Source organism: Haliotis rufescens, unplaced genomic scaffold, assembly GCF_023055435.1.
Source record: "Haliotis rufescens isolate VD_foot unplaced genomic scaffold, xgHalRufe1.0.p SCAF_2, whole genome shotgun sequence".
NCBI classification, from domain to species: domain Eukaryota; kingdom Metazoa; phylum Mollusca; class Gastropoda; order Lepetellida; family Haliotidae; genus Haliotis; species Haliotis rufescens.
In genome coordinates this window covers 32,531,850-32,547,429 of record NW_025963890.1, presented here as the reverse complement: position 1 = coordinate 32,547,429, position 15,580 = coordinate 32,531,850, and the positions used below count along the sequence as shown (strand labels likewise).

Sequence of the window (15,580 nt, the reverse complement as noted above, 5' to 3'; positions counted from 1 at the left end):
GTCGTTTTAAGCCTCTAATGGCATGGATTTTGCGCCAGACCATTCTGGCATCTGTACGGTTATTTATACCTTCGCAGAATTTTTTCCAGTCTCTACTTTTAGCTATTTGGACTAGTTTTTGAACCTGGTGGTTTAGTTCGTGGGCTATGTTTAAATATTTGTAGTCACGTTTTGCTTTATTGAAGGCTGATTTACGTTTTCGTCTTGTCTGTTCTATTTCCTCATTCCACCATGGTACCGTCGGTTTGCCTGTCTTAGATGTTTTGAAGGGGATGGAGGTTTTGGCTGCGTTTATTATATAGTCTGTTAGGTTTTTACAATAGGTTTCTGGATCATTATTTTCTATTTCGTTTAAGTTAGCTTCGTTGCAGATATCTTGAAATTGGTCCCAGTTAGCTTTATTGTAATGGAATTTTGGTTCTTGGTTTTCTGTTTGGATTGGTACGTTTGTATTTCCTATGGTTATGTTTATGGGGAAGTGGTCACTACCTAGCGGGACGTTGTGCACTTCCCATTGAGTACTTTGGGCTAGATCTGCGGTGGTCCTATCATGGTGTAACATTTATACTAAGTAACCTATAATAATTAGATCCTCATCAAGTGCTTTTATGAGTTACCATGGTGTAATATTTATACATCATTTCATATAATAGTTTAGCAAATAATACTTATCATCAGGTAAAATGCATATATAAATCAGTAGTTTCAGTTATAGTTTTTTAGACAGATGCTAGCCTAAGGTAATGGGAGCGCATCTCCTAGACATACTATTCAATAAAACAAGAGTTACATCTACATAGTTTAATTGATTTGAAGCTTTTAGATAAATGCTAGCCTAAGGTATCAAGATCCCATCTCCCAGACAAAAGATATGTCTACATAGTCTTATAGATTACCTTGAACTATTTTATTTAAGTAAATCTGTCATCACCTATATTAGAATAACATTCAGCAATTACTTCAATTTAGACTCATTAAGGATTAGCCCCCATACAAGCTCGTCTATAATCCATTAAGGATTAGCCCCCATACAAGCTCGTCTATAGTGCATTAAGGATTAGCCCCAACACAAGCTCGTCTATAGTGATACCATAATCTCTTTCAAAGCATCCAGTAAATATGTCAACAAGATTAGTGCCAGTCCAACAGGATTAACAGGATTAAGTATTCCCATCTCCCAGACAAAAGATATGTCTACATAGTCTTATAGATTACCTTGAACTATTTTATTTACGTAAATCTGTCATCACCTATATTAGAATAACATTCAGCAATTACTTCAATTTAGACTCATTAAGGATTAGCCCCCATACAAGCTCGTCTATAAGGCATTAAGGATTAGCCCCCATACAAGCTCGTCTATAAGGCATAAGGATTAGCCCCCATACAAGCTCGTCTATAGTGCATTAAGGATTAGCCCCAACACAAGCTCATCTATAGTGACACCATAATCTCTTTCAAAGCATCCAGTAAATATGTCAACAAGATTAGTGCCAGTCCAACAGGATTAACACGATTAAGTATTCCCCTCTGTCTAGCCATTCATTTAGCATAGGACACAACCAATCGTGTATCAACCAATCATATTCCTTTTTATTGTTCTAATTTTTGTTAAATACATACAGAAACCTCTTGTTATGGCAGAGAAGGGGTTTGTCACTCTAACCAAGTAGATATCTCTCCCACAGCGCAGAGGGTTGTACCGACTCTCTGTGGCACCCTCAGCTATTTTTCTAAGATATAGTAACTTGCTCATTGTTAATTGTTCTTGTAAATAAAATTGTGATTAGTCTCCTGTGACTCCGGCTCTTTGCTGACTAATTCCCCAAGAAAACCAGCACGCCATTTGGAAGGTATTGTTCACCCAGAACAGTTCCATGATAATTTGGCGGAGAATCATCGTTTTCGAAACCACGGAGCCCAGGAACTAACTACAACCAGCTACAAGAACCCATTGGAAGACATGTCCAACCGTGATCATCTGATGGAATAACAAGCAAGCTGCATCCACCTCTGACCTCAACACTGGATTAAAGACAACCAACTCCTCCAAAGACACCAACAAAGGAAGAAAAGTCTTCAAATATTGTAAGTACAGCATTACATTGTTGATTACTTGTCTTTCTTTAATTTAGTACGGTACATACTAATAGGTGTCATGGCAAATATGAAGTATGGTATGGAAAGTAACTTTGAAAGTGAAATTCCAACAGTGTCTTTAGTTACGCCCCTTACCAAAAGTGTAATTCAGGCAAAATTTGGCACAAAAACAACAAATTGTTTAGTAGATACAGGGGCATCCATTTGTTGTATTTCATCTGCTCTTCTTAGCACAGCTTTTGAAAACCTTACCCTTGGAAACTCACCCTTTCCACAGGTAAAAGGTGTTGGCGACGAATTGCATAAAGTGTTAGGTTCAGTTGTGTTAGATTTTGTCATTGAGGATCAGGAATTTTCTCAAAGATTCTATGTTCCGCCTACACTACAAGAAAGCAGTGATACTAGGTGAGAACTTCCTTGATGACAATGATGCAGTCTTAGATTATAGCTGTCACTCCTTGATACTTAACAACAGCACCTCAGATAGGCAATATATCAATTTCATAGCCAATTCAGTGCAAGAGATTAGTGGATTAGCAAAAACAATAGATCAGATTTACATCCCGCCTCAGAGTGAAATTCATTTCAAGGTTAGACTATCAGAGATCAAAGAGGATTCGCTCATCCTCATTGAACCCATTGCTTCCCTCACCGCTCATTCTGAAGTAGCAGGCGGCAGAACTCTTTTTAAAGCAAAAAGCAAAACTGCTACATTTAGGCTTATGAATCCCTCCCAAGAAGAATAGGTTCTTGACAAGGGTACAGTTGTAGGCAAATTTAGTTACATTGACAAAGACTCTGTTTTTGAAATTGACTCTGACCATCCGTCAATAAATACCGTTAACACTGACAATGAGAAGAAAGACAATTACACTAGGGATTATGTTAAAATTGCACAGGAGTTAGGATTTGATTTGACCAATACACAACTGACTCCAGACCAACGACACAGACTACTTAGATTTTTGGGACAAAATAGAAACATGTTTTCAACGAGTCTTGCAGATTTAGGAAAGACTGACATGCACCAACATATCATTGACACTGGCAACCACCCACCCGTTAAGAGTAGACCATATCGCCAATCTCCTCATCTCCAAAGTCACCGAAGAACTTATAGATGATTTTCTGAAGTATGATTTGATCGAGGAGTCTACTTCTATGTATTCAGCTCCCATTATCCTAGTCAAGAAACGTGATGGCTCATATAGATTTGTTTGTGACTACAGAAAGTTGAATTCTGTCACTTTACCAAGGTCATGGCCTCTTCCTGTTTTTGATGATGCTGTTGATAACATCGCCAATGCACAAGCTAAGATCTTCTCAACTTCAGACCTTGCTAATGGCTTCTTCCAAGTGCCATTACATGAAGATTCAAAGCATAAAACTGCTTTTGTCACCCATCAAGGCCTTTATCAGTTCAAACGTTTGCCCCAAGGTTTGACAAATTCTCCACTTTGTTTTCAACAGCTCATGAGCAAAGTGCTAAGAAAATTGCTTTTTAAGGTTGCGCTGTTTTACATTGATGATTTGATAATTTACAGCAAAAACTTTGAAGAGCATCTCCAACATTTGGAGCAAGTATTTTACTAACTCAAACAGGCAAAATTAACACTAAAGCCATCCAAATGCAACTTTGCAACAGACAAAGTTTCTTTTCTGGGTCATGTTTTATCATGAGGAGGTGTTCAAGTTGATGACAAAAAGATTGAAGCAGATTCGCTCCTTCTTAGGCCTCACAAACTTCTACAGGAAGTATGTGAAAAATTATGCTCACATAGCACTTCCACTGAATGCTTTGCTAAAGAAGCATTCAGAGGCAGAAGTAGGAAAGAAACCAAAGTTCCAATGGTCACTTGAGTGTGATCAGGCATTCAACACACTCAAACATGCTATGAGTAATACACCTGTTCTGGCTTATCCAAATTTTGACAAAGAATTTCTTCTCGCAACTGATGCCAGTGATATGAGCATAGGTTTCGTTTTGAGTCAAAAAGATGAGAAAAATAATGAACATCCAATAGCTTTTGGTGGTAGAGCTCTTCATGGCAGCGAAAAGAACTGGAGCATTACAGAAAAGGAAGGCTTAGCCCTAGTTGAAGCCATTAGATCCTTTCGTCCATACCTTGCAAATTCCAAATTCACAGTCTACACTGATCATATAGCATTGAAATGGCTGAAATCCATCAAGGATGCCACAGGTAGATTAGGGCGATGGTCTTTGGAACTTTCTACCTACACTTTTGACATTATTCACCCGCAGCGGCAAAGCCAATGGGAATGCCGATGCTCTCTCACGTAGGGAATATGAGGAAAATATTAACTGTAATGATCAGACAGAAGAAGATGCTGAGAAAACAGTCTTCTCAGAAACTTCAACTCAGCAAAGCAAATCAACTAGCAGTACCACAATCTTGCCAAACACCCATTCATCCACACAGGTCACACAGACAACTCAGAATGAGGATATTTGCACACCTATTGTCAATCACTTAGAATCAGACACACAGACAACACATTGGTCAGTCACCTTTGAATATGAAGAGGATTATCAGTCAGTACCAGTTAATGTTGTCACAGCATTACATGCTACAAACGCTGATGTTACCCAAGACACATTGGTTGAAGTAAGTATAAAAGAACATCCAAATTTACGTCACCTACAAAGGATTTGTCCAGATTTCATCCAAATCTTTGACTACAAAGAGGATGATGTCCTTCCACAAGATGAAAAGGATCGTCAAAAGATTCTTATTGAAGCCAATACTTTTGAAATTGATGAAGGCATCCTATACAGATTCGTTCCACAAAGACAGAAAGGCCATGCGGACAAGTTCATTAAACAGCTGGCAGTCCCAAGAACCCTCAGGAATCAAGTCCTGTAATCCTATCATGACTCGAGTTTGGCGGTTGCCACCATGGGAAAGAAAGGATGCACAACACCTAAGTACTACTGGCCCAAAATGTACAGCGATGTTGCTACTTATGTCCAGACATGTGAGGTATGTCAACAGACCAAGAGGCACTACCATGGCAAGAAGGCACCACTTCGTCCACTACCTGTAGGAGAGGTATTCACCCGATGGCACGTTGACATTCTCGGTCCCCTGCCAACAACACCAGACAAGTACAAATACATTTTGGTCATCACAGATGCATCATCCAGATGGTGTGAAGCCTTTCCACTTCGGACCCAAGAAGCTAAAGAAGTAGCAGATGTTCTCGTCAGAGAAATATTTTGTCAGTATGGCGCTCCAAGGACCTTAATTTCAGACAGAGGTCAGAACTTCATGTCCAAACTTATCAAAGCAATTTGTGAACTTTTGGCAATTAAATTTACCCATACCAGCCCATACCATCAGCTGTGTAGAAAGGCTCAATTCTTACATCGATCAATCACTAAGAGCCTATTGTAACAAGTCTCAAAATGATTGGCCCCGTTTTATTCCTGGAATCATGATGGCCTATCGGATGGCCCCAAATTCATCAACGCAAAAATCCCCATACGTTATGCTTTTTGGCCGAGAAATGAGAGCTCCACAAGATGTAGCATTAATTCCAAAGAAAATTTAGGCCACAATAACAAAAGTTTCAAACTTTCAAATTTGCTAGAGGAGCTTGAAATCACTAGAACAATCGCAGCTGAAAACACTGCTCGGGCTAAGGAGGTGTATTCAGAACAATATAATCGAAAGGCTAAAGAACCAGAATTCGCCCCAGGTCAAAGAGTTTGGCTTTACTGTCAAAAAGTTGAAAAAGGCCTTTCCAACAAATTAACCAAAAAGTGGTATGGTAGCTATTATATCATCCAAACAGGTCCAAATTATACCTACAATCTGACGCCGAAGTTCTGACGACAAAATACACAAACCACTGGTCCATGCCAACCGTCTGAAGCCATATTTTGATCCTTTTGATCGTCCACAGTATCCTCCAGAACCATACCTCAATGACCCGAGTAACATAGATTCAGGAGTCATGGATGACAACGAGGAACCAGTCAATGATACTCAGCTTGACAGCAACAATTCCCCATCAACAAGTTCAACTTACCAGGCTACTGATCAATCACCTCCACAACAGAAAGGTAAGAAGGTCAATTCCAAAACAAAGGCAGGCACTTCCAGCAACAAGAGTTCGAAGCAAAAGACCCCAACAAAGAAGAAACACCCTGCTCCAAATACAACAGCAAAACCTGCAGGTTCCAGAACGACAACTATGAAGGAAAATCATGCCACACCAGGTCCTAGTGCTCCAACCAAGGTAAATGAAAAGGTAAACAAAGGGAAAAGAGGAGTGAATAGTAAGCATCACCAGCCAAAATCCAGAAAACAACTTGACGAAGGCCAGGTACAACCTCCAAGTCAGAGTCCAACATCAGGTAATCAAACCAAGGATATCCCTCCTATTTTCAATCCAGAGGACATCCACTCAATTGTAAGTTCTAAGAGAGCAAATGGCAAAATCTACTACAGAGTGAAATGGAAGGATCCAGAAAGAGGAAACACATGGGAGTATGGCAGCAGCATTCCAGACTCCATTCGGAGAGAAATTCACCTCAAAAGAAGTATGTCAGGAAAACGACGAAAACGTCCACTGAAGAATCATAAGTTTTTCGACCAAAAGGAATCAGCACAAGACAATAAATCAGTCAATGTTCTGTCAGGGAATACAATGTCAGGGAATGTCCAGCAAGACAACACCAAACCATGCATAGAATTAGATGTCAAACCGTATCTGTTTTTTCCAAAACACCTACGAAAAGTAGATCATAAAATAAAAAGAGTTATGGGCATTGAAATTATTCAAGGAGACTGCTATGTCAAGGTCTCATATACCAATAACAAAGATGATCATAATCACCTCACATGCTATTTTGAAAGTGTTCCTCTCCACCTCATACAGCGCTACCTTGATGATAGCTGGAAGGATCTCTGTAAGTGGTCCTGTGGAGAAGATAATCCTCCATATGATCCAGATGAACTACCAATTTATAAATCCACAAGGGTTATTTTTCCACATATAGACACTGGAAACATCAACACCTTTTTCTACCTTATTTCACATCCGTATTACATAGACAGTAGTCCCAGTCAACCATACCATGATATACTCCCCATATATACCTGTAGATGCCAAATGAAAATATTCTTGACCAAAATACAAAATCTCCTAAATATACGGTGCAAATCACTAAACAGCTATTAGCTGTATCTTGTTATGTTTACTTGTGTCCAGTCTTTTCACTTTGGGTCACCAGATTCGCCAGTTGAGAACAAATAGCATCAGCCTGATCATCTGAGTTATTTGTATCACAACAAATTTTGAGCATTGACCTGATCAACCAATCTCAAAAGCGAAGTGAAACGAGCCAACCAAAGTGAACCATAACGAATCGAAATGAGTCAAACCAAAATGAACCAAAACAAATCGAAATGACTCAAAGTGAAGCAAACCATACTGCGAATCAAACCGAAACCGTACCAAAGCGAAGCAAACCATACTGCGAATCAAACAGGAAACCGTACCAAAGCGAAGCAAACCATACTGCTAATCGAACTGAAACCGTACCAAAGCAAAGCAAACCATACTGCGAATCAAACCGAAACCGTACCGAAGCGAAGCAAACCGTACCGAAGCACAATAAACCAAACCCTATCGCATTGAACCGAACGAAAATCAAAGCGAAACGAATCAATGCAAACCATACCGGAGCAAAATTAAACCAAACCCTATCGCATTGAACCGAATGAAAATCAAAGCGAAACGAATCAATGCTCTTGTTATATGCACATACACATATATGTAATGTCTCTATTGATTGAAGGGCGGTCGGGTAGCCTAGTGGTTAAAGTGTTCGCATGTCACGCCGAAGACGTTCGATTCCCGACATGTGTGAAGCCCAATTCTAGTGTTCCCTGCCGTGATATTCCCAGAATATTGCTAAAAGCGGACGCTCTACCACTAGACCACGGAGGCAGTCCTCACTCACTCTAATGATTGTATCCAAAAATAGAAGGATATTTTTAATCCATGACTTTGTGTAATTTGCCGCCAATACATTCTTCCTGGTCATGACACCATTTAGAAATAATTATGTACTGATCTTTACATCATAATTATCGTATTTGTTTTATTTTCTACTTAATACTTACGAACTGAGGAAGTATGGATAATTTTTATATATGACATACTATTTGAACATGCTAACTCTCTTTTCCTTGTTTTCCATGTAAAACCTCTATAACGGATAATGGACACAGCCAACTATCTTAAAACCTCAAACCAGGATGTGGAACTCAAGGCCTCCTACATCACCCATAAACCACCAGTACAGAGTGCAAAGACAAGCCAACTCCACATCCATATTCCCAGATGACAGCAGAAAGAACTTTTACATTATGTTTCCTTATATCAAAGAGACTCTATAATAATTGTTATTTACTATACTACCAGTTTAACTTAATACATTGTCCATCTTAGCCATAATTTATTTATTTTTTACACGTTTGGGGTCCAAACTTTTTCAGACGGAGGGGAAGTTATCATGGTGTAACATTTATACGAAGTTATCCTATAATAATTAGATCCACATCAAGTGCTTTTATGAGTTACCATGGTGTAATATTTATACATCATTTCATATAATAGTTTAGCAAATAATACTTATCATCAGGTAAAATGCATATATAAATCAGTAGTTTCAGTTATAGTTTTTTAGACAGATGCTAGCCTAAGGTAATGGGAGCGCATCTCCTAGACATACTATTCAATAAAACAAGAGTTACATCTACATAGTTTAATTGATTTGAAGCTTTTAGATAAATGCTAGCCTAAGGTATCAAGATCCCATCTCCCAGACAAAAGATATGTCTACATAGTCTTATAGATTACCTTGAACTATTTTATTTAAGTAAATCTGTCATCACCTATATTAGAATAACATTCAGCAATTACTTCAATTTAGACTCATTAAGGATTAGCCCCCATACAAGCTCGTCTATAAGCCATTAAGGATTAGCCCCCATACAAGCTCGTCTATAGTGCATTAAGGATTAGCCCCAACACAAGCTCGTCTATAGTGATACCATAATCTCTTTCAAAGCATCCAGTAAATATGTCAACAAGATTAGTGCCAGTCCAACAGGATTAACAGGATTAAGTATTCCCCTCTGTATAGCCATTCATTTAGCATAGGACACAACCAATCGTGTATCAACCAAACATATTCCTTTTTATTGTTCTAATTTTTGTTAAATACATACAGAAACCTCTTGTTATGGCAGAGAAGAGGTTTGTCACTCTTACCAAGCAGATCTCTCTCCCACAGCGCAGAGGGTTGTACCGACTCTCTGTGGCACCCTCAGCTATTTTTCTAAGATATAGTAACTTGCTCATTGTTAATTGTTCTTGTAAATAAAATTGTGATTAGTCTCCTGTGACTCCGGCTCTTTGCTGACTAATTCCCCAAGAAAACCAGCACGCCATTTGGAAGGTATTGTTCACCCAGAACAGACGAACGGAGTGTAAAGGGATTCTTTGTGGGATACTTAGTCCTGCTTATCTTGTATACGTTCCTGAGAGAAATGAAGTAAGAAGAGTGAGATATGTCAAGTTCAGTAGACTGTGAGATATATGTGCAGCAACCGGAAGGTTTTGAAGTAAAGCCACAGACTGGTGAGAAACTTGTTTTCGAGGTTGAAGAAATCCCTGTACGGCCTGAAACAAAGTGGTAGGAATTGGAATTCCTTACACGTTCCTTGTTGAAGATCTGTACTCGAACCACTTGCTGATCCTTGTGTCTACCACAAGACGACTGAATATTCATTCGTAATTATGGTAGTATGGGTCGATGACATCATCATTTGTGCAGAGAAGACGACCATACTTCATGGGATAAAAGATTCTTTGTGTCAGCGATTCAAGATGAAGGACTTGGGGAGGCTGTCATGGTTTCTGGGAATAAAGTTCAAGTGGAAGAACGACAGTGTTGAAATGAACCAGAAAAGACATATTGAGAAGATGCTGGTGAAGTTCAACATGATGGACTGTAAACCCAAGGCAACTCCTTGTGACCCGGGTGCTGACAAAGAAAGGAAGACAAATGCAACTAAACTGGAAGATCCCAGACTCTACAGAATGTTGGAAGTCTGATCTATATTATGACTGTGTAGCGGCCATAAAATTTCCGAGCCCTGGGATGGGATTCGAACGACGGACCTTCTGAACAGAGGTCGGACGCCTTGTCCACATGACCAAAGAAGTTAACCCCGTCAGCAAGCTGACAAGGTAAGGATGTCATCTGTGGGATGACTCCACGCCCTGCTACATACTCCCCCGTCAACAGAAGGCACGTCCCGGGCCGCATAGTAGGGTACTGCGGCTTATTTTGCTCAAATTTAACATGAACGTGCTCAGCCCCACATTGGGCGCCAATGTAGCAGCCATAAAATTTTCGAGTCCCGTGATGGGATTCGAACCACGGACCTTCTGATCAGAGGCCGGACGCCTTGTCCACATGACCAAAGAGGTTAACCCCATCAGCAAGCTGACAAGCTAAGAATGTTATCTGTAGATGACTCCACTCCCTGCTACAACGGCCAGACCTGTGTTATATTGTGACCAAATTGTCAAAGTGTATGGCTAAGCCCACAACGACCCATTTAGGCATGGCAAAACACACTGAGGTTTATCAAAGGTACAGCTGAACAAGGACTGACGTTTGTAAAATCATGTGATCCTCTACAACTTGTGGGATCATGTGATGCTGACTGGGGTTCATCTGCAGACAGGAGAAGCATCACTGGCTACGGATTCCAGCTGAAAGATAATGGACCCTTGATTTCCTGGAAAAGCAAGAAGCAGATGACTGTGGCATTGTCAGCGTGCGAGGCAGAGTACACGGCAATGGCTGCAGCAACACAAGCTAGAGGGAAAGTTCATGATCAGGGAGCAATAGCACTCGCCAAGAATCCAGTAACTCAGCAAAGATTTAAACACATTGACATTAAATATCATTTCATCAGAAATGAAGTGCAGAACAATGTGATTGAATTGAATACCTGAAAGTCCATTCCTCTCACTACTTCAACATGACATATATATGCAATCTCAGTCTACTGACACCACTTCCGATGAAATGATATCATTTACAGCTTTTGAAAACACATTTGCAGAGTGAAAGTTGAATTACAAAGTCAATTATTAAGTTGCTTATGTACTTTCACAAAAACATCCAGGAAAAACAATACCAAATACAGTAAATCTTTAGTACAAAGACTCAAATAACAAATACGACCTTGACCTTCAGTTTCAGTCAATCACAAGTAACAACATTGTTTTATGCAGGCTTAAGGTGCATTCTCAAAGTACTAACAACTTGTACAATACAAGTTGTAGTAACAATAAAGATTGAGGAAAGACAGTTATTTTGGGTGGTTAGCATAAACAGATGTCTTGTCCATGGTTTTATCATTGAGCTGCCACACTGAGGCAAATAATGAACATGTACCTGGAATACGAAGTCATCACAGGAGACGGTGTGGTCATACAGGAACACATTGTCTGGAAACAGGCCTGTGTCCAGCACCATATTCTACAACATACAAATCATGCTACCCATGAAGATCCGGGGTAGAATAGGTCTTCAGCAACCCATGCTTGCCGTAAAAGGCGACTATGCTTGTCGTAAGAAGCGATTAATGGGATTGGTGGTCATGCTTGCTGACTTGGTTGATGTATGTCACTGTATCCAAATTGCTTGGATCGATGCTCACTGGATTGTCTGGCCCAGATTTGATTATTTGCAGACCGCCGTCATACAGCTGGAATATTGCTGAGTGTGGCCTTAAACAACAAACAAACAACAGCCAATCATGCATCAACAAATAAGTCCTTTGATTAACAAGGTTGAATCATATTTCTGAAAATCCCTCAAACTGTTGTTTTTTCAACAAGTTTATAAGACGTTGTCACTGTGTACATGACATCAGGGATTGCTCTTTTGGAGAGAGAATGTACGAGGAAGTTCTCAGTGATATGGCTTGGTTTGTTTAATACCATTCCAGCTGTATGACAGAGGCCTGTAAGTAATCAGGACTGGACCAGACAATACAGTGATTGATACGAGTAACGATTCACACCATTGGAACATGTTGACATGGTACCAATCAGGTCACCAAGTATCATCACCAATTCATTAATTCATATGACAAGCATCTGCTGCTGGGGACCAATTCTAACCTAGAATCCCGACGCGGCTCTCAATGATATAAAACAATGGACGGTATCAGAATTCAATGCGATTTGTTATATTGAAACATGAAGACAAAGTCATCAATATCCCCTTCAATGGCAAATATTTGTCACAAATACATCAACTAGTTATATATGTATATCTATCTATATTTTGTTGCCATGGAAACTCGAAAAAATATTTCTTTTGGAAATCCCAACTATCAAAAGGCACCAGTTCACCACATGACCTAGCTAGGTGCCAAATATGGTGAAGAAATATTGTACGGTTCTCAAGATCTGCTCCGGAAACGAGCACTACAGCCATTTCCAACCTAAGTCAAAGTTGTTGCCATAGAAACTTTAAAAAATATTTTTAGTCGAAAATCCGAAACTATCAAAAGGCACAAGTTCACCACAAGATCTATCTGTGTGCCAAGTTGGTGAAGAAATGTTGTATGGTTTTCAAGACTTTTGAATCCTGCATTCAGACTGGTCTGCCAGCAGTACTAAATACTGTTAATCTTGAAATTAACGAGAGCGTGAATTAAAAGCAAAAAATGCGAGTGGTCTTTGCTCGCATTAACTAAACTTCGCATTTATGTCTCCAAAATGACTATTAACAAAAAAACAGCCTCACTGCACACCAACTTAATCATAAACACAAACAACTGTTTTATTGAGCAGCAGTTGTAACAATTACATAACAATGTCATTCAAAGAATAGAAATTACACAATGAGCATCCGGTGAGTTATCACTTTTGGCAACAAAAGTTCTACTCACTCGTGTCAAACGAGGTATCATTGAGGACTCCAGCAGTCCAGACAGATGCCACCCACGCAACACTGCGTCAAAGACTGACACGACCCAACACACACCGATAGGCTTCATCGCACTTATCCTCGGATCTACAGCCTTTGTCTTGTCTTCTGCCTTTAAGTTTGTTGAAACCTTCTCCCGTTACCAATCAGTGAATTGTTGTGGGTTCAATTTTTTTTGCCTTTGAACTTCCTTAATACCAGTCAACATAATAATCATATAAACTGTGTGTTGTTTTTAGGAAAACACTGTTTATTGTTTTTACAGAAATTCTCTACACAGAGCTAATAAGCGGTGCTTTTTGCTGTTTGATTGGATTTAGGTAAGGTAAGGATGTGGTGTCGTCACTCCAGAGCGACATTTGAATTTCTAGACTGAACGCGAGGGCGACATGCGGTTATGCTTTGAAGTTTTAATCTGTTTACGTAAAGGATTAGTATGTTTTAACATAGGATTAGTATGTTCACTATGACCACATCTCAGTAATTAATTATGATTTAGTAATCATACTAATCATTGTGGCATGTTCAATCAATGTCAATCTTAATTAATTAAGTGAGCGTTATAACCGCGGTTTTGATTAATTGATTGAGCGATATTCAGATAACAGATATGAATAAAGAAGAAGTCGAATGTGAAGTTACTTGCAAAATGGCAAACGCTCAAGTTGACATCAAATTCATACCATCTCATCGTGGAGGTAGGATTCTTTGTTTTCAAGGGATTATGTTCCATTGCAATAAGAAGAGAGACACGTGGCAGTCTTGGCAGTGTCTTGAAAAGACATGTCCTGCACATGTTTCGACTAAAGATGACCAGGGTGCAGTTGTACAAAACAACCTTAGCACTACGACTGTCGTAAGTCTATGTTAAGGTATGGGAGTTACGATCACCTTAGAGCTAAGAACGCTTTGTACAACGGCACCCTGGTCACCAATATTAACCGGGAACACAACCATGACCCCAAACCAGTTGACATTAAGGTATTTTTTTTCCTATTCCTTATTCCTATTAATAATAGTAAAACTATAATAATAGTTCATTAAATACCTATATTCTTAGTATTAAAGTATTATTTTGTTTTCTTTCTTAAGACAATGTTTGTATTATTTCAGGTGAAAGAGACAATCGAGAAGGTAAAAAACTGGCAAAAGAGACAACATCCTTGCCGAGCCTGTATGAAGGGGACGTCAACAAGCTGTGAGATGGAGCTTGGAATGACGATATGAAGACACTAGTTGCCAGCATGCCAACCTTCCCTTCGACAAGAATGTCTTTGTATCGCAGCATATTATAAGTAAATTTTCAGCAGTATGAAGCTGGAGGAAAGCGACCAACAAAGAGGAGGAGATATACTAACATCAACAACCGAATCCAGACTCTTTGTGAATAAAATGAGAGTGACAAAACTTTTTATTATCTTATTTTATTATTAAAAGAAGAAAGACATCTTATTTATGTGTCATATGGTGGTGATGTGAAATATGATAGGGATTACTGTGTTGTTTTAAAGACCTTATTGTGTTTTCACAGGATTAGACATGGGAGCTTAAACGCATTGTGCACTAAAACCGAACTTAATTGGTTCGTTAGCAAATGTAACGCGAGAGCGACATACAAGTCGACTCAAATTTAGCTATTTACACCCCAATGTCGCGTCATTCCACTTGGGGATGGGGGGGGGGTTGCATTTTTTACTAGGGTTCAGCAGTCATATTAATTTGAAGACACATTAATTTCAAGATTTACAGTATTTGAAGAGCATGATTATGACTGCCTTACAGTGAAGGTAATATTTCTGTGAAAGCACTTCTTTTTTAACCAAAATGGTAGGCAATTATATCAATACAGCTTGACGTTGGCACTACTCTATGACGTGCTGTGATGACAATGCTTGGCCTTCCTGTCTGTGTGAAGTCCTAATAATGGTGTGTACCTTGGAACAACATGACAAACTTTTGTATGAGTTGCTTCATTTACTTCAATGACTGTTTGAATAAACTGATGTGCTACCTGCACTAGGTGATTTAATATTGTCCCATATATATATAGGTCATGAAAATCTTATGATGAAAGTTCTGGTTTGGAAACAAGTTTACATACATGGATAAAGGATGTCTGATTTCATGGTTTTGTGGTTGCTGCACAACTTGAACTGCCGTTAATCAGGTGTAGTTTGTCATATTTTTCGTTATATATCAAACAAAAAGGAAATTAATTCCCACTTCACAAGTAAAATTTTTACATCAAAGCTGCATGTGAAGGTGCTGCAAGGTTCTTTCAACTCTGATGTCACTGCATTTCATCAATCTATTAATAGAATAACACAATCATATAAATGTTTTGCTATAGATAAATGTTATATCCATATCCTCTTCCCGAGGCAAGGGAGTGAACTGACTATAAAAGTCCAGTTTCCACCCTTG

The 15,580-nt window shown here is 39.1% G+C and overlaps 1 protein-coding gene across 4 annotated transcripts in view; it reads right to left on the bottom strand.

Annotated features, from left to right (window-relative positions):
* Nucleotides 1-15,580, bottom strand: part of LOC124125516 — a 138,000-nt gene that overhangs the window by 106,614 nt on the left and 15,806 nt on the right. For all 4 annotated transcript variants that reach the window (XM_048399818.1, XM_048399820.1, XM_048399817.1 and 1 more), the window contains exon 8: nucleotides 11,612-11,695. In XM_048399818.1, the coding sequence (XP_048255775.1) occupies nucleotides 11,612-11,695 (84 nt within the window). The remainder of the gene's footprint in view (nucleotides 1-11,611; nucleotides 11,696-15,580) is intronic.